At 36.5% G+C, this 25,458-nt stretch overlaps 1 protein-coding gene across 2 annotated transcripts in view; it reads right to left on the bottom strand.

The window, feature by feature from the left end:
* Positions 1-24,999, bottom strand: part of LOC128673999 (visual system homeobox 2-like) — a 98,999-nt gene extending 74,000 nt beyond the window's left edge. For both annotated transcript variants that reach the window (XM_053752206.2, XM_053752207.2), the window contains exons 1-2: positions 24,461-24,999; positions 1,994-2,047 (exon numbers count right to left, since the gene is read on the bottom strand). In XM_053752206.2, the coding sequence (XP_053608181.1) occupies positions 1,994-2,047; positions 24,461-24,755 (349 nt within the window). In that variant the 5' untranslated portion in view covers positions 24,756-24,999. The remainder of the gene's footprint in view (positions 1-1,993; positions 2,048-24,460) is intronic.
* Positions 25,000-25,458: the final 459 nt, after the last annotated feature.

The raw sequence follows: 25,458 nt of genomic DNA, 5'->3' as shown, positions 1-25,458 counted from the left end.
GGCTTGCCAGCGCTCGAAGGTAAACAGGCACGTTGCGTCACCAATAGGTACGCTCGATTTGCCTTCGGCGCGATTCAAACACGTCCATTTGGACCTCGTCGGTCCACTACCCCCTGACGGTGACTATCGGTACTGCCTCACACTCGTCGATCGCTTTACGCGATGGCCCGAAGCTGTGCCGCTTACCGATATCACCGCCGAAACAGTGGCCAAAGCGTTTATAGCTTGTTGGGTATCCCGTTATGGCTGTCCCACAGAGATCGTCACCGACCGCGGACGACAGTTTTTGTCAGCGCTATTCCAGCAGCTGTCCAAATCCATCGGTTTTGATCATCGGAAGACCACGGCATACCACCCGCAATGCAACTTGGTTGAACGCTTCCATCGGCAGCTGAAGGCGGCCATCACTTGCCACGCAGTTCTCAACTGGACGGAGACTCTGCCATTTGTTCTCCTGGGCATCAGGAGCGCCTTCAAAGAAGACCTCCAAAGCTCATCGGCTGAGTTGGTATATGGTGAACCTCTTCGCCTACCCGGTGAATTCTTTGGTCACAACATACCTGGCTATACGACCGACATCACCGACTTCTCAGCTCGTATGAAAGCTTTCGCCGACAACATACGTCCCGTTCCCCCCCAGCATCACTCATCTCACAGAACTTTCGTGTTCAAAGAGCTCGCCACTTGCAGCCATGTATTTCTTCGGGAAGACATGTTGCGTGGCTCACTTCAGCCTGCTTACACAGGGCCACACGAAGTTCTGAAGAGAGGTGCCAAATTTTTTAAGATTAAATTAAAAGGGAAACAGACGACTGTAAGCGTAGACCGGCTGAAACCAGCCTACATACTGATCGATGACTCAAATTTGCCATCCCCCAGTCCTCCAGACCCGGAATTCCGTGAAACTACCAACATTCCAGTTATCCCCCCTATCTCACGAACAACGCGTTCGGGGAGAAAAGTACGTTTCCCGGACTATTATCGCCCGTAGACACGGTCTTTGGAGGGGAGTGATGTAGGGAACCTACATATTTATTATAATTTATTTATATAATTATCTATTAATATAATTTATAGTATGTATTAATATTATCTATTTACTAATTCTATCTTAATTATATTTATATTCACACATATTTATTACATTACTAAAATATTCAACGCGCAAACCCGCGCGGCAAACTCATGCGTCATTAAACGCATCATACATCTATAGCTACAGCTAGTAGACACGCGCTGCGCCGGAGTCGACCGACCAGCCGAGCGAGATCCCACCAGTCGTGATTTGCCTATGCACCGCGGAGCTCACGCCGCTCGCGATCGCGCCGCACCTAATGTCTTATGCCACCGCTCGTAATTAAAATATTGCTTGAGCTTGTGACTTGTATGTCTTTCACCTTTCTTCTTGTGTATCGTTTGGACTATCGACTGTTTCTTCTCTGTACTCCTTTCTATCTTTTTATGAAACTGTACGTGTGGTCTATGAATTAAAGTGTATTTATGTGGATACGCTAGTTTTTGTTCCTGCATACACCCAGACCGCTTCAACTGTCTAGCTCCACGCGACGGGATGCTCAATAAGCTGACTGAATTATGTCGAGTGTGTTTTAGGAAAAAATATCCTACAGTGCAAATCAGTATACCTAAAAAGCATTACAATTGTGAAAATCAAAGATATAATTATTTCCAAACTCTCCAAAATATCTCCCGCTCATAAACCTTTTCAAATTCTTATACGAAATATATAAATAAACTGTTGTCTTTTCAAAAATTATTTCTACTACCAAACTATTTATACCAAAATTATTCAAAAAAAAATGTGTAGGTACACATTTCGTCTAGTTCGTATGTTTCTAGCAGGCAAAACTCGCGAGCGCAAACACAGGTGAACATTAATATTTAAAATGATCAATAAACAACATGTAAAAATTGTATAAAATTAAAAAATAAATCACAGACCATCTTCGGTCGAGAGAGATAATAATCAACTAACCTGTGAGATGCGGCTGGCTGGTGGGGCTGTAGGGCGACTTGATCTGCGGGAAGCCTGCGGACAAACAATCTAATTACATACAAGTGTAATTACATTCCGCTACAACTGCAATTTGAAAGTCTTCTTGGTTTAGTTGCCCTTTTTGGCTAGTGTACCAACAAGATAATATTACTTTGCTTTAAAAATTGTTACTGCCATAGGAATTTGTTTTAAAACATTTTGAAGAAATATCTATGTTACTTTGTTATTTTAATGATGATTAAGTATTCATCGTAACACATTAGTCGTAAACATGATTTAGATCTACTTTATTCTTCATCTAGTTCTTAAAAGTGAAATGAAAAAAGAAAGACTGGCAGAAAAAATATGATCTCTAAATCACAAAATGTATACGAAATACGAACGTAGGCTATTAAAACCACAGTGAAAATAAAATGTTAAGGAAACAATAGTAATTCCGTGAAATGTGTTGTAAGTATGCATATTGTTGTATCATGTTATATGCTTCAAATAAGTTATTTATATTTCTAATTTATCCAAATGCAAAACTTTAGGAAACCTTGAAGAATCCCATGTGAAACTTGGACACCCGTGTCGAGACCTCGAGCCGGCCCTGGGCTTCATTAGGTCGCTTCAGCACTTCCACAATTCTGTTACGTCATTCGTAGACTAGGTCTTCATTACGTCGTAAACTAATTTTAACCACCTTTAATAAAAAAATCACCAAACGCGTGTTTTATAAAAAAAAATATTCATTCCAAAGATAATACCGGTGTTATAATAAAAAAAATACTCAAGTCTTTTTGTTAATTCAATTTATCGGCCATTTGACTATTTATATCAAAAAACATTGTATGCTAGCAATATCATTGTACCCCATGAAACACTTCTAGTTTTACGTACCTACTCGCCAATCTTATGTCCAGATAAATAGAAATCGCCCACCTGAACCTCAAACTTCAATCATTGTTCTACATTTTTTCGCTCATACATCACGCAAGACTCCACAGTTCTATCTCGGATTGAGTTACCAACGCGCGAACGCCAAAAAAGAAAACAAAAAATGGCCGAGGTGAATAGCTATAGAATAGCCAAAACAAAGCATTAATAGGGACAAAAACCAAAATTCGCGAGTGTTAGACAATGGACAAAACAATCGATGATCGTTAGATTTTTGTCGATAAATTCGATCACAGTCGGAGCGATAATTGAATTGTTCTCCCGGTGCAGCTGTTTTATTCTCTTTAGACGAGTTGTAAAACTAGTGTGAAAATTAGGAGGTAATTCAGGTTCGTATCGACGATCAACTTTATCAGTGTCAAGGAAATCGATAAGTGAGGTGTCATCCTAAGTAGAATGAAGAAATTTTTATTAGAGTTTTTAATGTGAATTTGTACAATAAATATTTTTTATTCAAATTCACATTAATAAATGTACCTACTTAGAGCAAAAAATTCGCTTTATACAATTGTATGTGGACTTTTAGAAAGATGTAATTTCTACCGTTACCCCTAATAATTGTCCCAAAGTACAAAACATTTCCTTAGTTCCACCAACTCTATCTATGTAAACACTTACATCACATATTAGGCAAATAGGAAAAAAAAATACAAAAATTTGGCAAATGTACTCTCTATTTTTCTAAGTTAAAGTAATTTGCTAGACAGTCGTTTCTCCACGCACAAAAGATGTTAAAGACTTCCTCAATTACGTAAAGTAAATAAAGCAATTGGTGCATGTAACGGTGACGGCCATTGTATACAGGCTTGACAGCATAATGCGGCGGAAGCCGTTGCGTTTGAGCGCTCGGTGCTCAGTGCAGCAACTGAACAAACAAATGTTTGATAAGTGTTATATTATTATGCTTTTTAGTTATTAGACCAGACATGCTTCGGAGTTATAATGATCTGCAACTGCATAAAAGTAAAAATTATTTCCTGTATATTTCTAGAAATTCTTATCGAGATAGAGTAGAGATGTCGAATTTTCGGGCATAAAAATACCTATCCACATATTGGTGTAGGTTATAGATACTATTTCGGTTATTATATCAATTGTTGGCGCGTCCACTGTATGCTGTACAATCACGAAGATGCGTTAGTTTCTAAATGCCCCGCTCAATGCTAAAACTGAAAAAATAATTGGTTATATTTTTAAATCAATCACCAAATTATCCAAAAAATTTGAACAAAAACTGTGTTCACTTGTAAGTGGGCAATATTTGATTTGTATAATTAGTTAATCGGCCGTGAGACGTATCGAGTGTCGCAGGGCCGGACTCAGATAAAAACACACAAAAGGCGTCAAGTTTCGGAGGTTTGTTGTCGTAAACAAAGACACTCGGGTGTAGAGCCCTCGTCGGCCCTCGAACAGTCAAGTCTTGAGATCATCTCGTGATAAGCTATTGATTTCTAATGTCAACGATTTTATAACATGGTTATTATATCTATTTAGGCTTTATTTAAAATAGTAAATCGAATTTAGCTCACACAGGATAGTCTTAATTGTTTACCATATGGGACCAACTGATCGAGACTTCGTCTCGTTAAATAAACAGATAATCGACAGTGCAATGATGATTTATAAATATTATTTTTGGAAATCTAATTGGAATTATGCCCCAGAACTAGCCTCTAGAATACCACTACTCGTACCAGGATAAATTCGGGGTAAAACTTCTCGTGAACCTTACTATCATAGGCAAACGTTAGTTTTTTCCCGCGTAAGTGTAATTGTGCGATTGTAAAAGTTAATCAAGGGAAAGGTAAATATAAACTAGAGATTCATCTGACATGGCTAGCAATATGTAGTTTCGAATTCCTCAACTCTTGGCTCTGTCTACCCCGTAAAAGATACTAAGACGTGATATTGTATGGGTACATAAAAAATTGTAAATTTCCATTTAAGGTTATCGAAAAAAGTAATGTATAAGACAAAATGTATTCAAATTGTAAACTGAACATGTTATATAATTTTAAGTTTTTATTAGTTATGTATGACAAACCATGAAGCTACGGTTTGCTGTAAAAACCCATACATACTTTTGAACCTTATTCCCTAGGAATCAAAAGGTTTAAGACAATATAGGACTTTACCAGTAGACTACCTACCTATATATATCTAATACTTACATATGTACGTAACTGTTATTCAAATCCCTATTAAACCATTAAACTCGAGTATTATCGTAATATGTTTACAATCCGCTATAATAATATCAAATGCTCGTTATTGAGGCTCAATTAGGATTTTGTATCGAATTTCTTCATAATTAATAGAGATGTCAGACTCAATTGGCAGCCGACACGGAAATAAAAGTATAGATTCACATTGGGCGAGTAGTCTCGGTACAGCGAAACAAAAAAACTCTTCAGGGACGAAATTCTCACGCAATCAAAGTTAACTTCATCACTTTTTTCCAATTTTTTCAATAAGTCTAGCACTGTTTCTGCAATTTATCACCGCTAACACAGCCGCTAATAAGTTCGAGCGAACACATTGCTCTAACGAACTTCTTCGATCGAAAACCATCGAAAAATTAAATTAAATTGATGAAGTTTGCGTAAGAACCGGGTCTCACGTATTGACATCATTCCAAATAGTTATTTCGTTTAGGTATTAAAAAACCAATCAGTTCAAAATACTAATTACTACCAAATACTCGGAAGATCTGCTACTAGTATGCAGTCCGTTTTGCTTCTCTTGCACACTCACAGACGTCGGTGGTGTTGTCATTAATTTAGCAGAGTCTCATCACACTAAGAAAAATTTTGAAAGGAATTTTAATCATTTTGTAGTTTTGACTTGAAAGTTCTAATATTCTATGCATAAAATAAGCGTTAAATCATGTATCAATTAATTTAGAAGGAAAAAATCCTCTTGCCACTATCACTATAATCTCAACTCGATCATCGTAAACCTTAAAAAGTTGATCACAATGACTCTTCATCATTCCGACAGCGATTGTTCGGATTATTGTGAGCGACTGCGATTAGTCGATGATGATCACATATCAATTTGTTTCGTACATTCATATAATTAGATGCCCATTCAATATTAACAAGGAAGCGATAAAAGTGTTAAGTACATTTTAATAGACAGACTTAATATTATATAAATATTGTATTAATGTCAAAATGACACAGTGTTATTGTTCCTCCTGGCGTCGCGTTCACTATAACAGACTTTTATAAATGTGTCTTAGCCTCAGATAGACGCGACCAGCAAACGCTGTGATAGCCGAGTAGTTAGTTAGATGACTTCGCTTATTGAGTAATATTAGCGTGAAATCACAGCAAGGATGTGACACGTGTCTGTCCGAGGCTGACTCACTTTTGACCTATATGGTATGATTAAAAGATTCTTAGAATTAAACGTAGATATCAAAGAAAAGAGTTTAAAAGATCTAATCGTAGGAACAGACAGACACGCGGCATCAGCAGCAGCATCTAAAAAATCTATATAAACCGAAGTAAATGACCTGCAGTTTATTAGAGCAATGTGCTAATTCGCGCCACAATTCATTAGCACGAGGGCCCGCCATCTTGTGCACATTAGATTCACGACACGTCCGCGCGCTGTTTACACGACAAGTGACACCACGCACGGCCGCTAGGGTTGGCACACAGAGTTAAACCATTTCTTCTATGTAACATGACATAATAATTTATTATATCATCAGGTCAAAACTGACAAAATAATTTCCCTATCTGGAATAAAAAGTATCGTTCTATAGTACAAATAGGAAAATTATATTTTTTTATTGGGGCGCACTGAGTTTCATTAGATATTTTTACTAGAGTCCTACTAGAGTCAGGCGATCATCTAAATACATATATTTATACACTATTTAATAATAGGGAATGTATCTTAACAAAACATATCATAATACATATAACTGAAGTCTAATCGCATGAACTCTATAACGAATTCACAAAACTAAATCAATAAGCCGCGAAGTAAAGTAATAAGTGCCCTTTTAATTAAATCCAAAAACATGTCATAATATCCCAGGACTCCCAACAATGCATCGAATCGGCATTAGGGGCAATAAATTAATATCCAATCGCCCACTTAATTGCGGGGTCTGTCGCCCAACTTGTAATCCTACAAGAATGCGAGACAACCAACTTCACTTGGCCCGCGGAACGCTGATTGGCTACCCTGAGAACTTCTACCTTAGTCCTGAATAAGAGAGGGGGAGGAGGTCTAGATAAACTAGTGGGCTCGGCGATGTAACGCGCGGAGTTATTTCAATTACGCGAGGTGTAGAGCGGCCCTAATCCGCGAACAAAAGCGCTTATAATTCGAGCCTAAGTCGGCAATTGAATTTATTGCGAGTATTTTGACGCCAATAAGTGGTTCAATGGTAATCCGATCCTTTTGTTAACGACTGACAGACGTCTCGGCCCCACCATCTGTATGGTCATGCCAATGTTTTGCCGTGATCACGTGTTAATGTGCGGGTAAAGGTTCACACATTTTTTTTGTCTTTTTTTGCGGAATATAATTAAGAAAAGAAGAAAGTATGATAAGAACTGGAAATAAAGGACAAAAGGCAGAGACGAATGAAGAAAATTAGGGCAGGCTTTTGTCCAGTATTGGGTCACTAATAGCTAAAACATTCCTCAAGAGTCTCGGAAGGTTTAGATACGCGATAACTACTACATTATCTCCGAGATATAATATCTAGTACTTATAACATTTTCTTAAGTTTCATGGCAAAATATATTGGTACGTGACATTTAATTATGATTTACTGTAAAAAAATAGTATTACAGTATACATTGTTATTTTTTAAATAAAAGTCAATCAAAATTATTTCTCAATACTAAAAATATAGAGCTGCACTTAGAAATTCTCAGAAACGGCAATTTACCTCTTCAAGAATAAAGATACCGAATGCAAATATGCCCAAAGTGAATGACTATAATTAAGTTCTGTGAAATTATTGTGCGCAGTCACGAAGGCTAATAGCGACTCGGGCTCGACCGTGGAGGCGGCCGTCGGTGACCTATCAAAACAGAATTATGTGTGCGTTTCCGTGAAGCGAGAAACAAACACTGTCGGAGGACCGTCTGATACAATTTTGATGGTTTTATTGCTAACCTAAAAATGTAAGCACGCGAAATCGTGATGTATTTGAACAGGATGGTGTCACAATGATAACCGCGTAGCTTTGTGTCGCACAATGTGGACGATCCTTGTAGGAGTGAACCACCTTCACAATGTCACAGAGCAATGGTAATACAGAGTCCAAGCTTCGTGTGTGGTAAATTTAAACTTTCGTAAATTATCTAAATTCACTTTATACATTTGGAAACATCTGCATTAAGGCAAATCCAACCGCCTCTTATTCTTAAGAAATCATTAAAGAGTATATATTAAAAGATCCTATTTTACAAATATCATGTTTAAAAAAAAAAATTGAATAGGTCTAATTTTATTTTGTATAAAACCATGATTTCTAAAATATATTATACTACTTTTTTGTTTTATAAACGATATTGCAAATAGAAAATAATAGAGTTTAGTGTCAATTTCTTATTTAAATTAATTTAATATTTTGTATTTTAGTTTTAATTTTAACAAATAGTTTAAGTGTTTGCAAGAAATTGATTAAGTAAAAAAGAAGATCTATTTACATCTGTATTTTTAAGGTTTGTTACTGGACTCCCTTAAGATTGTGCACAACTTCCAGCCTTTGGCTCTGCACTATCTACTCCGTCCCGCTACCTTTTCAAACAAGAAGTGTGCCCTTGTCACAATATTTGGCGACATTTCCATCCTCCCCGCCTCTCACATTGTTGCGTTGAATAATATGCTATTATCATAATTATACCTTTCTTGCTAGCTGCTGTATATAGGCGGGAACGGGGTACATTCGTTTATACGGTGTTCTAACAAAGGGGCAGGCAGATTCCCTGCAGATATAGTGTACCACTCAATTACTACTCTATGTAAATTACATATTTATGCAGTAAAAGTAAATAGATAAATAAAATTTTATTTTTATACCAAAACGGCTAAACCAGTTGAATTGAATTTGAATGATTCACAGATGGATATAAATCAACACAAACAGTATTTCTAACTTGAATATTATTTACATCTCAACCTAACCCACAACAAGTAAAAATACACGCACCGCACTGCCTTGCCGCGTTTGACGCTCAACTAGGCTTTATAGTTTCATACAACTAAAGTTAAATTTATCTTAAAACACGTCAACGTCTACGAAACCCGTAGCGCTCGTAGCTCAGCTACGAGGCTACACACTCTAAACACCTACAAATTTCCTTTACTCTGTCTACCAATTTAATGGCTGTATCTAATGAATTATTGGAAAACAAGCCGATGGAATTGAGGGCGCAGCGTGTTCCGTTTGTGTCCAAAATTGGCGGCATATTTATCTAAAACCGACCTTATTACACCGCAGTAAAGTTAAATTTACACTTTATACTCCCCTTCTACCAATAATAAGATTACTCGATATTTGACTTTCAACCTTACTGTAATACAAATTTGGTTAAATTTTCAGTGATAGGTTAATGTAGCTGCAGGCGAGAGCTAGTGATGTGAACGAAAGTAATGAAGAGTCGGGTCGTTATTAACCACTTAACGGTTAATATGTTCGTCGACGTGACGTTGTCACAGGGTAATTTTGGTAACCACGTTAGTGAAAAGTAGTGGAAACTTGTATCTATTTATCTGTCACGTGTTACTTATAATTTTTTTGTATTGTTTCCGGGGGATGTTAAAAAATATATATTTCATGCTTTTATAAAAAAATGTTATTGAGCATAAATGCATACGTACCTCATAATAATATGTATATTTATTTATACTTTTATATATATTTTTTCAAAGGAGACCGAAGTATTTTAAAAATAAGTAATAAAGTGGGAAAATCTCGCTATTTTTTGCCAAAACGATTGACACCAAAATCAAGAGATTAGCCAACAAGAACATTATAAAAACAAATAAATAATTCTATTACTTAGTCACAATGGAAGCAATTTTGCAAATACCTATTTTGGGCGAGGTGGATAGTTCACTATTAATTTAATGGTATTTAATAATTTTAATCTTCACAAATTTGTTTTTTAATTACTCAAGTTAATTTGGAACTAACGTTGGCGAGAGATGATGCCCAGCCTTATTTCCTTTGTAGGGGCGACGAGTGTTAATAGCTGGCAGTTAGGGCGCTTTGTAGTACGTGTGAAGTGAACACTAGGGCATGCGCCACCAGCCAGCTATGTCGCTCTCCCTTGCTCTGCCCGTACGGATTGTTTGGAATATCGAGAGACTTATTATTATTAGGTTAAGAAGTGAGAGGTTTATTTGAAAGTCAATAATTAGGTCGTATATATATTTGTACTCTCGAACAGATTTTTATGAAGAAACAGTATATTTTATGTCGTTATATATTAGCTGAATGCGACCCTGCACCGGAGGTTTCAGATCAACCTGGGTCTCGGATATTTATCAATATAAATATTATAAATAAATCGATAACTCATAACTGTAGTACCTACTACATGTCATAAATATTATCACGCATCTTTGAGTATAAAATATTTTTTTAGAATATCATTGAAACTAACTAAATGTTCAAAGAATATCAAAACGATCTACTTCCTTTTACAACCAGTTAATATGAGTATAATTACCAACTATTATTTGACCATATAAAATAAAGTTAATGGGTCATCACAATTTGGTTGCTTAAAGAATAATCTTCCACAAGACCAGTCTACTTGGAGCTTCCCTGGTCCATACGGATGCACGACAATAAGACATCTGTAAGGCCAAGTTAAGCTAAGTGAGAACGATTTCTCTTTTGATCATAGGAATATTTTTAAAAGTTTGAAGATTATCTTTTCCATATTGAATCCGATCACATATCGAGTTTAAAAATAATATAAAATAATTAGATCCTTATATAAATCTTATCAGTTTCTTTCTCTATACATAACAACATCCTTATATGATATTGTCGCTGATGTATTTATAATATGTACGTTAATCATTACTTTATTTGTTTCAGAGAGATCATTTTACAACAATAAAAATAAGTCGACGAAAAACAATGTGTTGAAAAAGTTGTGTACAATAATTGTATCCATAATGCAAATCAAATAATGATTATCGTAGGTAAGTTAATAAAAACCATTTGAAATGACTTTCAATATTTAAAAAAATATAGCAAAATAAAAATAGGATCTCAAGGCAGCGCGCAAACAAAGCGCGATCGAATTAAAAAGATAGCTCGGCTCAAACGGCACAATTTTCATCATAAGCTTTTTAAACATCCCGTATTGTCGCGGAAAGGCCGCACGCCATTGCCAGCGGAGCGGACAGCGGGGAGACTGGTGCATGGAATGTAGCTATGAATTTGAACATTGATTTAGTGTACCTATGTAACTGAAATTTCAAAACAATATTTTATTGTGGTATTGTTTAAATTTATATATTAATCTGAAATGTTTATTAGAACGTAAATTAATGTATAACTTCATATATGGTAAATGATATATGTATAATAAATAAATATATAAGACAGCAATTTATCAACTTCTATTGTGACCCTACTCAAGTTACCATAATAGTTTATCATAATAGTGAAAGTATCTATATTGATATTGTATGTGTCACAATCTCGAATCGTGGCCATACAAACTGTATCGAGCATGGGTTCGCTCAATGATAATATACTTTTGGTACCGGTCTTAAGTTAAAGATATTTATAACAAAAAATATCACACAGACCGAAGTCTGTGCGAACAACATTCGCAAAAACTTATTCAAATTACTTAATTAAAGCCAAGAGTTAATTATTTTATCACTTAATTGCAATTTAAAAAAGCCTACCTGGGATTAATGACTTTCACCCTATAACCATTCTTAAAATTCCTTTCGCGCAGGCATTCAGCCAATTTGAAAGGAACCCTAGTGAGGAAACGCCGGAGGGCATGAGCGGTAGCGGGAGCGGGCGCGGACGCGGGTGTTGTAGCGAAACTGGATCGTCTGAGGCTGTAGAGTTAAGTAACAAGTTAAACATTTTCACTATATCAATCTATATGAGACAGCGGACCCTGGGCTCCGACGCACAACGGAAGGTATCGGGAAAACGCTCAGCTGAGAGACGAGTGAGGATGGGAGGATGAATATGAGATTCGATCAGTGAAGTACCTATTTATGAATAAATTTAGAGATATACTTTGGTATTATATTTTTACAAATAAATTACGTGCGTGTGTCTCATCGCACACTTCTTGAAATTCTTTCAACATAGCGAATTTTGTATTTTTGTTATTTTCTCAACTAATTCATAACAAGCAAAATTTGATGGTAATTTTTTGCTCATTTGCGCTCGAAAATGGTACTGTGAAATTTCCAGATTAATTAGTGCATTAAAGGCTTCGTTTTCTAAGAGAGAGCATCATTTGTCCGCGACGACGGCGAGCCCGGGGCTCCGCCACTAACCCACTTTCGGGCGCTTCCCGTTTGCGACATTCTCAATCTTGGCAATTAAATTATGAGCATTGCGACTCGCGTGGATTGTTTCATTAAGTTAGGGAGCTTTTGGTAATACCGTCTGCCGTTTTTAAATACAATGTTAAGCGCGAGTTATTATTCGACATGAAAAAATTATAAGACTTCTTATACAAATGTCGAACTGAAAAATGATTTAAAAGCAAATTGTAAGTAGAGCGTTTCCTCACAGATGACCTGTCATTATTTCTGAATCTCAGTACCAGTAAGCCTGCTATGAAGCTAAACGTGCTCCAGTGAGACTGTTCTTGGCTCTATCCACCCCGTAAGGAATATAGATGTGAAACATCCCAAACTAAATAAATTCGATGCCGATCCGATAATGAACATTAACAAGTAAATAAAAATAAGCAATAAGCCGCCGCCGCTGAGCCGGCCGAAGACAAGCTCCAATCTCGCGTTCCGGCGCTTTAATTAAGAAATAGACCAAATCAATTAACAGATAATTGAGTGGCACTCCCGCCATTACTGAGTACATTGCGGACGGGAGGGGCGGAGGAAAGTTTAGGAGTTTGTTTTTTAACAAATGTTCGAAGGATCTTTTACCCTCTTTTCCTCATTAAATATTCTCTGGTCAAATCTGCTGTTCCAGACTAGAGTGCAGTTGAACAAAATAAACAGACATTATTAATGTAATATGTTAATATATATATTTACAATTTCCAAAAATGTGTACTAACGAAATTTGAAAAGTTTGACCTTCCAATATAGAGTCAACGAGAAATTTTAGCCTGAAGTACTTTGTATTTATTCAACAGACGTACTATTGTAACTGTGGTGGTTAGCTAACGCAGCTAAGTTTGAGATTGACGACATTAGTTGCCATAGTGGGGATCCACTTAATTTGGCGGCGGGCCAGCGCTGGGCGCGGGACGCGGGCCCTGGCTGACGAGCTGCGAGTTTATTTGTCGTCACCCAAAGTTGATAAAATGAGCCGATTAAAGAATAATATACATATCACTTTGATAAAATATTATTCCACGCCTACAATAAATTTAATATTAATGGGACTAGTTGTTGTAGTGATAGATACGTCAGACAAATGATAAAATTGGATTTTTAACATATTTAAAACTGTATACAAAACCCTAAGCATTCAACTTTCAAGTAGTCACAACCAGCTCGACAAGCACACAATAGGCCGCAAAAATTTGGATAACTTGAGTATGTAATTTAGCTCTTGGCAGAACAAAAGCTGTGTGTGGGAGCAAGGCATGGGCGGTGCCGGTCACGGGAGCGGAAAACGTATCTCTATATATTGTAATAGGTATCTTTACGTAACTGAAAGTGCACCAAAAGCTTAAAGTTTCACATAATGTCCTCCAGCTGAATGCTAATCTACATACCTCCTCTTACGAGTAAGCTGCACCCCTCCTCGCAGTGGCGTAACGGAGGTGTCACGACCCGGGACCCCCAAGCTCATGGGGAACTTTTTCCTTGAACAGCGCACTTTTTTTTATTGTATATTTATTTTTAAACTTTTTTGTTCCAAGTAATATATACTTATGACAAATGGCGAACTTAATGCTTAAAAGCATTCTCTCCCAACTAACCACTCCTTACAAACAGAAAATTTAATAATACACCCGACACGAAAGAAAAATAAGTGTATTACTAGGTAGTATTTAATATACATATTTTCACGTACAAAAAATTAACTAAAATATATATACTTATATATTCTTATGTAAATATAATAATAAAGATTAAATTACTATCTAACTATGACACAAATCTGTCTTTTTCTCATCTACGCGTGTTCCGTTTGCATTTCCTATAATATGAATCTTAGACTGAAGTTTATATCATTTTAGCAGCAGGGCTTAGTTTAACTATTTGTCATTTCATAAAATAAAATTGAAACAGTTGAGGTGGGCCCCAGACCTATACTACCTAACTACGCCACCTCCACGCCTTACTGGGCGCAATTCTAAGGGGTTTTAAAGAAAGGCAGGAAAGAAAATTAAGCCATTTTGGGTTAAAAAGTCCAAAAGTGAAGCGGGGTACGGGGGGGATCGTATAGATTTTCGGGGGTTGTGAAAACAAGTGTTTAGGGTGTACTAGGGTAAAGGCCCGCGCGGTGCCGGGAAAACTGGCAAACAAAACTGTTTGGCATTTTTTGTGATACTGCCGGGGAGATTCTAGAAATTCAGTCACTCTTTTTATAAATTAATATATTTTTTGTCAGTTGTCTCAGTGGTGGATCATTTAGGTATATAAAGCTATAACACAGAAGTAAATTTGATACATAACCTGTAACAGTTGGAACTTAATTTATCTGACACTAGCGTCCCGTCCCGGCTTTGCTCGGGTAAAACATGATAAATTGTACACCTAAACCTCGTTCGAATCACACTATCTATTGGTGAAAACCGTACAAAAATCCGTCTGATGCTTTTTGAGTTTATCAGGTTCGTACAGACTATCGTATGTGAATAAAAAGTATTTGCCACCCAATATAACTCAAGTAGAGATAAATAATATGATCTACGATATTTATTTCTACACCAAATAACTCAGTCATTATACTGACGGCACATTTACATAATGCGATTACGAATAGTACCAATAATGGCAGACAGTGCCGATATAAACACACAGACATCGACACATGACTTCTAACGAATAGACTAAATATTGCCAAAGAACTAGTCATTTATTTTTTGTTGGATAACTAAAATGATAAAAATATAAAGACTTATTTTAGCTTGCTCTTGATATCTTAAAAACTGATAAACTTGATTTTATATTTAAATATTATACAACGCTATTGCAATTTAAATATTACAAACCGAATATACATAATAATTTAAAAATAATCCCATAACACAAGTCTGGAATTTACTTTGGGGTTAGCTCAATCTGTGTGATACGTATTTATTTATTTGGAAAAAATGGCAGTTGTGTAGGGTGGAAAATTGAAAATGACAGATCTACCATAACATAATGTATTATTTAACGCAACGGGCTAATAAAAACACACACTTTGTTAAAAAAATACTTTGACTTTGAAAATGACTATTAATTCACCTGCACGAGTTTCGTTGTCCTTTGCCTAGTCTATATTCAGTATTTAGGAGTCTACGCGCCGAAAGTTAATAAAATTTCCATAATAAGGCGGCGGGCGGCGACGGATAACTCATTGTAAATAAGCGCCCAATTTATATGCAATGTTCATATTATCATAATCGGCAGAGCGGGACGGAACTTGCGGTTGAATGTGTGTTAGACAGGGAGGGGTGATGGGCGTCTGTGAGAGGAAAGTTAGGTTTTATTGGATTTTTCAGCGATTTGATGAATAGTGCCGCGGACGTTAAATATGGAACGGAGGATATCGCGTGAGATGACGGCGCGTGGTCGCGCTCGACCATTGGAACTCATTTATGTACAAATGCATTCAATATGTAAACTTTTACGAATCACGCGGAGATTACGTTACATCTAGAACATATTTGACTATATTAAATTTATATTGGTCAGGAAGATGTTATATTTTATTTATTCGTAAACTAGAACATTAAAAACAAGATAATAACAGGATTAGAAACACGAAGCCACTAATTTTCAATTTTTTTTATACAGTTGACTATAATTATACCTATATTCTTACATATTATAAAACTTCCGCTTCCGCGTTATCTTCCGCGTCTGTCTGTCTGTTCGTGAAAACTCAAAAACTACTGGACGGATTGTCATACAGTTTTCACCAGTGGATAGGGTGATTTTCGAGGTAAGTTTAAGAGTATAATTTGATATGTGATGCATAAAAGTATTGATTGCAATAATGCTGCCAATTTCTCATACACATAGAATACATTTAAACAAAGAGTTAAAAATTAATAAACAGTTAAATCGAATTACGTAAATCTTCAAGAGTATTTTCTAACTTGTAACGAGGGAAATAATGTTAATTTTTTTATCCTCAACTCTCAGAACGCGGCAAGACCCGTGAGGTCGAGTGTCCTCTATTATTGTTACGTCCCCACCATTCCAAATGCTACCTTAATACCACTGCATAAAGTGTAGAATTGTCTAGAACGGTAATAGTTTGGTTTCAGGCTAATTAGACGAGGTGCGAACCGAATTGCAAGAAGCCTCTCGGTAAAAGTGTTTGTTTATCTATGGCATAGGTTAGAATATCCGTCTGTCCATCTGACACAGTATTCGCTACAATATATTTTGCAGAATTACTGTAATAGTAATGTTTGGAATAGGCTCATTATTAGACCTCAATTACGAAATATATTTCACAAAGGCTGGCATTCTAGCCTCACCACCTTTAAACGCGTGTGAACCGAGAGCGTATAGTTAAAGTTATTAAAAATATCGTACCTACACTGTGTCCTATGTGAAAAAAAACACATAGGACACAGGGTAGGCGCCAAATTTATGGGACAGCCGACTTTGTTATTATTTTGTAACATTTGAGCGACAATATTAACATGAACTGATATATTTTTAATATTATGTTGTTTAATAACAAAAAAAATAGGCCACGCGGCGCCGAGCGCAGCAGCTAGCTCAAACTAGCTATTAGCTCGGAGGTGGCTTTGTGTGAAGGTGTCGAGCCGGCGGCCCTCACCACGCCCTCGCCACAGCAGTCGACAGAACAGAAGTCACATTTGAGGCCGATCAATAGTAAACATAACTCGCTTATTTGGTTTGCATAAAATATTATTCCAAATTTCACAATTGTTTTAGAATAGTACTGAAACCCCAAGTATATATGTTACTGTAAAAGCACGAACTACGATAAATTCTAAGATATTCCAGTAAAACCTAAGATTTACCAACTCTTAATGGTAAATCCGAACAATTTGGCGATTCGAACTTTTATCACTTGGTAAATCTTAAGATTTACATTAAAGGCACGGTAAATGTTGAGAAAATAATTTTATTTTTATAATTTTTTACTATTTAAGAAGTATTTTAAAGGTTATACCTTACCTTTAAAATATATTACCTTTAAAAGTTAAAAACATTTATAAATAACAAATACTTACCAAATGAAAATAATTTAAAATAGGTAAGGATTTGACTAATTACTTAGTTAATTAATTACTCTCATAATTATGATACCTACATAAAAATATGTAAGGTTTTGACTGAAAAATAAATGATTAATAAGAATTACTCATTGTTTTATTCCCAAAACCAACATTTACCAGCCGTCAGTAGCAAAACCTAGCATATACTAAAATCTAATGGCAAAAGCCCGAAAGTCAATTATTTATAAATCCTTACATTTACCAATCCATGCAGGTAAATTCTAAGATTTTCTGAAAAATCTTAAGATTTACTTATATACGGGCTTTTACAGTAATCTATATAAGATAAGAATATAACTGTATAAAATTAAAATGAGCAGTGACAGGCCTTACAACGTATAAACCTGTATATAGGTTTTTGTCGGTAATGCTTATGTAACCATATAAAAATATTTTAAATAAAAAAAATAACATATATTTTTTTTACCGAATTTCAAGAAGTGGGACCACACGCACATATTTTAAGCACTCCGCGGCCTACAGTAAGCTTGTATTTTAGAAAGGCAGATCTGGTGGGCTACCATGAACGTCATTGCGACCACACATTCTCTCTTTTTTATACACGATGCGTACACGATATGGGAAAAAGAGTCTGCATATGGACTTTAGTAACGTAGTGCTACGTGTTTCGTGGAGCCTTCTGATCTGATACGCCGCTTTTCCGTCAAGTATTACGTTGACACGTCTTTATCGTAATACAACCGAAACTGAAAAAAAATAATATAAGTAAACATTACCCCGCGCCTCATGTAAGATAATAGTAATTTTCGTTAGCAAATTTTACGCCAGTATAGCTCGGGTTATACCTCTATCCGCGCTATATTGTGTGCCTGTTGCGAGCTCAATCACACAAATATTTCGAGGCCCTGCAGCCGCGCGCTGGGCTCGCGGGAATTAATTTGCGAGGTGTCGATATGTGTTCAAATCTATACACATACATATCTACAGACAAATACTCTTAATATAGTGAGAGAAGATGCTAAGGGAACCAAGAGCAAAACCCGGACTATCAAGTGTCTAAATGAAATTAAGTCCTTTTTTTTGTTCGGGGATTTTATTTATTTTCGAGTGCGCTAATTGTTAACACTGGTGTCAGATTTTATTCTCTGACTTTATTGTATCTGACATGACATTTACGATTACTTGTAGCGTGCAGATGTTTCCACATCACAACCATCGCTTCAAAAATAAAAACTTATATGTTCAATTTGTTTTTTATATTACGTACTCACATAATATAAAATTCAACTTGACACCTCTACGCTTTCTTGAGAAACACGGACAACAATGAGGATGAGATGAGCCTTTGAGAGTTCAAAGGCTCATCTCATCATTTCACAAGAGAACCAAAACCTATAAGGGACTTCCCGTTGACCTATAATCATGAAGTTTGGAAATAAATGGGAATAATCAAAAACAGTAGTGAATATGTTGTTAGTTCATGAAAAAGCATATGTATACTGAAACCCGGCGCCCATTACATATTTTTATCAACATTTTCACACTACGGGACGATCGATCTATCAGTAAAAGATTTGTGTATTTACCCTATGTAATATATTCTGAATTTGTGTTTTAGTATAACAAATCCACCTCTACTATTCTCGATTACTATTTTATAAGCGTTGAAAGAGAGCGCTCGTAGTCCAACGTGTAGGTGGAGCGCGTCGATTTAAAGGTAACTTCTCAACAAAATGTTTTATGGTCTGATTCAAAGGCCTTTCCAGACACTTGTTTACATCAAATATTATATTAACATATTTTTCTTAAAGCTACAAACTACTAGCAGTTCGGAACGAACTTTTCTGAAAAGACATCTGTCTGAGAAGACGTCTGAAGACTAACGCCAATAGTGAGCCATCAGTATCGTAGTGGAGTACACACACAGAGCATTACAAGCAGTATTATCGAGACTGCGCGCACACAGCGCACTCGTAGGCAGCGAGCGCCGCGCCCCGCGCTCTGCAAATTGCCAACTAGCGTAAGTTACGGGAGCACGCGAGTGAACTTACTTTATAATATGAATAAATTAGACAATATTACGTACGCTATCAAATTACCTTCTTCGCAACGATAATCATTTACACTGATATTACAAACATTTCCTGTTTGTAATTTTGTGTGTAATCTGTTGAATAGTCCTGAAGATTATTCCCGAATCTTCTACTCAATCGATTTCTAAAACTTGGGTACTTTTTATTCTGATATTCCAATGGGAGCGATGCCCCGGGACGCAGCAAGTTCCAATATAATGACAAAATTCAGGCTTATGCTGTAAATTTGAAAAACAAAAACATGTCTTCAAATAACATAACAAAAATTATAAAATGCATGTGTTTTAGGACCGCCTTCTTGAAACTCTACTAATATATGGAATTTAAATATGCTTGTTCAGATCGCTGGATAGGATTAAATAAGGACTCCGGAGGCATTGACTATATTTAAAATCTTAAGCATATGCAACACGTTAAAGACTAATATAGACAACCACACTTTTAATATCAGTAAGACAACATGATTAAACCCCTTCCGCGCATGCTTGGGACCAAAACATAACAAACTGGTTCTGCGAGAAGGGTAACTTCACGCACACGTACACACACGTCACGTATTGTCGGAATGCGGCTGTGTGAGAACCAATAACCGACAACCCTTTCGGGTTAGGCCTGTGCTCCACTAAACGCTAGACCTCTGGAGAATAAAGACATTTAAAGTGAAGTTAAAATATTGGAACCAATATAGACTCCACAAATGATTGTACAATAATAATCAGGTTTCTTAACCAACTGTTAGTATTCCAATTATATTCCGAAATATTAACAAAATACAAGGAATACTCAGCGTCTACGCAAAGCTACGATATGCTATGAAACTCACGTGGCGTTTCGAACAAAAGCTACGAGTCTCCACAGAATGAAATGCAACATTAAACACATACTACTAACTGATACTAAAATAACTAGACGCTATGATGATACTCGTTAACTACACACATCGCTTGGTATCGCTACACGTGCGTCGCGGCCCTAAGGTCCACGTGCTAATAACCGTGCTAATGTGCCTGTCTAATTTGTTAAATTTGCAGCCCGAATGGTCGATACGACCCACATCCACACACACCCTACAACAAACACAATATAGTACACCATACGTTTTCTGCACCATAATTTCAGATTCCATCCGAAAGAGGGGTTTTATTTGGTTTGCCACTCCCAATATAAATAAATATAAATAAATATATTAGGACAAATCACACAGATTGAGCTAGCCCCAAAGTATATATATATATTTGAAATAGAAGGAATTGGATTTAAAAAATGCTATTGTATAAAATTAATTACGGCCAAAAGACACACAGGACAACGACAAGACAAGACAACGTAATCCATAGACAACTGGTAATCCATAGACAACTGGTAATCCACAGACAACTGGTAATCCATAGACAACTGGTAATCCATAGACAACTGGTAATCATACTGATATTATAAATGCGAATACATTATTTGGTCTGCCACAAGCAATATATTTTTCAGGCAAGTTTGATATTCGTGATAAACATTATCCTTGTTAAAGATACTCAACAATGGATTTAATGATAAATGTTGCAGGAAACATTAACCTAATAAGCTTATATAGGCATAATATAAAATCACCATTGAGTGTTTAAAGCATTTAAGTATCGCTACCAATATTGTTTTTATTACAACAATTTAAAATATAACAAAAGCACTCAAGTTAATTCCGATCTAATCAGACGAGGTCGCACGCTGGCGACACCTCGGACAAAGCTTGAAGCTCGAGCTTTATAAAGCTCACACCTACAGGTTTACCACTCAATGCAGACAAAGCTTACAATGAAGATCACGCATAAAGCCTAGCGGTGGAAGTTTTTATTTGCTCTGTTTGGGAGCTTTTGAGGCGTGTGAAATCAAGGCTTTTGAGTTGGTTGTAAATATTGGGTTGAGAGCACTGGTCCACGCGTGCTTTGATAATTTATGGAGGTTTTAGATCAGATAACATTATAAAACAATACACCTAAATCGGCGGTTCTAAAAGTGTGCTCCGCGGATTCCTAGGCAAACCATATATTGAGGCACCACTAAAATATGGATTAGTTAAAAAAGGTAGGTATATCTTTGGAAAAAGATTTTAGTTAGGATTAAATTAATTGTGCACAATAATTAGGTATTTAAAACTATGAACTTTATTGAAAGTCCACTAACAGTGTCAGCTGTTACGCTAGTACACATATAGAAGTTTCAATTTCACAAGATTTAATATAGATTTCCGATAAATTAATGCCTTTCTGAAAGAATCCTCGCTTTAAAATACTTTGACCATGTATTTGTATCGCATTCATTTATCATATGTGTTTCAGAAATGCCAGTTTATAGGTATAAGAAATATAAAGCCCAATTTACTCTTAGCATATCTTCAAAAATGCCTGCGAATGTCTAATTACTAAATTAATGCCTTGACTTTGACTACTTTATCATTTTTCTTCTTTCCGGTTAATAATATGAATCTATTCTTATATAAATGGATTAAATCGTTGCAATCATTGTATTCCCAGTGCAGAGGTAATGCGGCAAAGCAGGGGTTTAACGTAATCGTCGTGTAATCACCGATCAGCCGGCGGTAAACACCGCCACCCGATAACACGTCCCGATCCACTTGATCCAATCAGATTACTGACTTACGAGCTGACCGCGTGCTCACGTCGTCACGCGGTGCATGTTTGTACTATTTCTAGACTTCATTCTTAATTAATTAAATAATTTATCTGTTAGCAGAAAAAAAAGACCAGTGTGATTAGGACTGTATGCAATTCTGTAAAATTCGCATATACGTATCCATATTTACAAGTTTCAGATGCGTGTGTGGCATGTGTGCTGACAGACATGCAACTTGCTAAATTTCATAATTCCCTTGTGATATCGAAAAATATGTGACATATGTCTTTTGATTGCGTTCACCTACAAATTTGATTTTTTAAACTGAATGAAGACTGATGACCTCTTTCTTTTTCCGTATAAAGGGTTTTGACAGACGGACAGACGAACAACGAAGTGATCCTATAAGGGTTTCGTTATTTTTATATACAGAACCCTAAAAATAAAATGAAGATACTAAAAATGTTGATTTCAAATAAAAAAATATAATGAAATTTAAAAATAATAAATGAGCTTTTATAGTTTTATGTAATTACTTCATAGGTAAGTACTATAATCATTTACACTGTTTTAGGTATATGTTGTGTAATCTTTATATTTTTTATAATTATGCTTCGAATAAGTAAAAAATACAACTTCAAAAATTTGGATGTTACATTTTTTTGTAGTAGGTACCTACCAATACTTTTTTACGAATACCACCATTTTGAAAAACTAGATAGATGGCAGCTAGCGGCGCCGCCGACGGACGCGGCTCGGCGACTTGTGACGGCTTCAAACGTGTTTCAACTGTACTTAGCTTGGTGAACATTAGAACAATAGAGAAGACCTTTCCTTAATGTTCTTTAGTATAGATTATTAAACCTATAAGTAATTGTACTTCCTCTTCGTTAGGTATATAAAAATAGATCAGCAGCAATGTAGCCTTCAGTAATTCCTAACATTATACACCGTTCGCCGATTTTTATGATTAATATTTCATACAATTTTTAGTCACTAGTGCGAGTAGTTCTCTAAATGTTGGCAGATATATGGTAGTCACAAGGACGGTCACTAGTGCGATTACTTGCTAGTAGTCGCGGAAGGTAGTCGTTAAATAACGCCAGATGCCTTTAGGCAACTTAAATAAAATCTGACACCAGTGTTAGCAATTAACGGACTCGAAAAAAGTAGAAAGCAATTATATAAAACCTATAGCAATAATAGGTATGTAAAGAGCTTTTTAATTAGTTTGACAATGTAACTCACACTCCATAAATGATAAACTCGTTCGCGTTAAATCAAAAGAATCTTCGAAGCTCAAAGCCGATCTGAAACCCGAGCTGTCGGCGCGCTTAAAGCTTATTGTCTGGTAAAAGTTAATAAAAAAGCTAATTATTACTGCCGAGGCCTAATTAATGAGAACAAAGCCGCCGGCACTCCAGCTGCACAAAGGTTCTGAAGCTCAGCTGTGGCAAAAGCTCCGGCTTTATATTTATCGCTTAAGACAAGAGTTCGCAAATTTGACGATAGAATACTTTTTTAACTATTTTTACACGTAGGTATGAAAGCAAGAGTTTAGAAAGTTCATCACGTATAAACCGCTACATGATTTGTATTAAACTCAGTTGGTACAAAAGAGTAAAAGGGTACCAATTTCGTTTTAATTCACAGAAGCCAAACATACGCAACTAAATAGTCAGCTTATTTACAAATTCCAATTAGATTCCGTTAAAAATATTCAAGTAAAACTGGACACTTTCTTATTAGAAAATAAATTTGAATGTATTGCCATGGATATAATTCTTCAAATTTCCAAAAGTAATGTAAGTAACTCAATTTTTTTTTTCAAAATTGTAAAAAGACCGATACAAATATTTTATTATTATTTTCTGGGTATGTTACAGTGAAAATTCATTATTATCAAGACAAGAATCCAAAAAACTGACAATAATAATACTTTAGATAAAACATGGATAAAATACTATTTTCGAATGTAGAAGGAACTGAAATCTACTACGAAAATGCTATTCTATAAAATTCTTTACGGTTAAAGCCGTAAAGTAACAGACAAGACAAGGCGACGTTCACTGGTAATTACAAATAAAAGATGTCTTTATCCGGACAGTCTTAATTTTGTGAGAATGAGCTCAAAGTGTCTAAGAAATAGTCAGAATGAAATATATTCTGATATTAAATAGACTCACCAGGTGGAGGGTGTAACAAAGGAGGACCTGGTAGAAAGGCAGCCGCAACAGCCGCTTGGGCATTGAAGGCCGCAGCGTACGCGACGCGGCTGGCCACCGACGCAGGCAGCTGGAACTGAGGAGTATAGCCCCTGGGCTCCCGGCTCTCGGACAAGTTCAGAACCCGATCTTCTCTGCCTTCGAAGTATCGGTCTCTAGGCTCTCTGTTGTCAGAGAGACCTAGCAGTTCTTGGATGGCGAACGGCGAACGTTGCGGCGCTCGGGGCGCGCTCGCGTTCGCACTCATCGCTTGCATCGTCTGTTCTAATCTTAACTTTTGTATTCCATATTCGAAAAATTATCACAATTTTTTTTAGGTCGCTAAGTACTTTTTTTGGTCTTATATTTTTAGGTCTTAATTTTTTTATACCAAACACTAAAATGTCCACTTAGATTTTTAACCGAACGAGGGTAGGCCTAGCAGTTTTTGCGAAAAATCGAGGAAAATGTGATTTTTTATTCGCGACGCGAGCTACCGCGGCGCCGTCCGGAGCGCTTCTGTCCGCGGCGCCGCCTGACGACCTGTAAAAACGACAAAACCCCCCTCGAAATTCAGCTCAGACTTAAAAGAGCATATGTGAAGGGTTCCACGAAGCCCGACCGACGTTTTCGTAGCGACGAAGTTTGCCGAGCTGCCCCGAACCGCAACGGCGGTAGAGACCCCTCAGGTTGCCTTCGCTTACGACCTTTCGAATCTGTTCGAAAGATTTCGCCGTCCGGGCGGGGCCTGCTAATAGCCAATCCGGATATTTTGTTACCGCACTCTATTGGCCAGATTTCTTCGCGGGGGACACGCCTATCAATAGCACCATGAATCAAATGTAAACCTTAACGCTATCTATTAGAGTTGAATGTTCTTTGGGTGATGAGAGGTAGATTTAATTTTGATTAATTGTAAGGAATGATAGGTGTAGAGTGGTGAGGGGTGGGGTGAAGCAGGTGGATGCTGGCCGTCCGCG

This window comes from Plodia interpunctella, chromosome 12 (genome assembly GCF_027563975.2).
Source record: "Plodia interpunctella isolate USDA-ARS_2022_Savannah chromosome 12, ilPloInte3.2, whole genome shotgun sequence".
NCBI classification, from domain to species: domain Eukaryota; kingdom Metazoa; phylum Arthropoda; class Insecta; order Lepidoptera; family Pyralidae; genus Plodia; species Plodia interpunctella.
The sequence above is the reverse complement of the archived record's forward strand: the minus strand, read 5'-3'. Positions and strand labels throughout refer to the sequence as shown.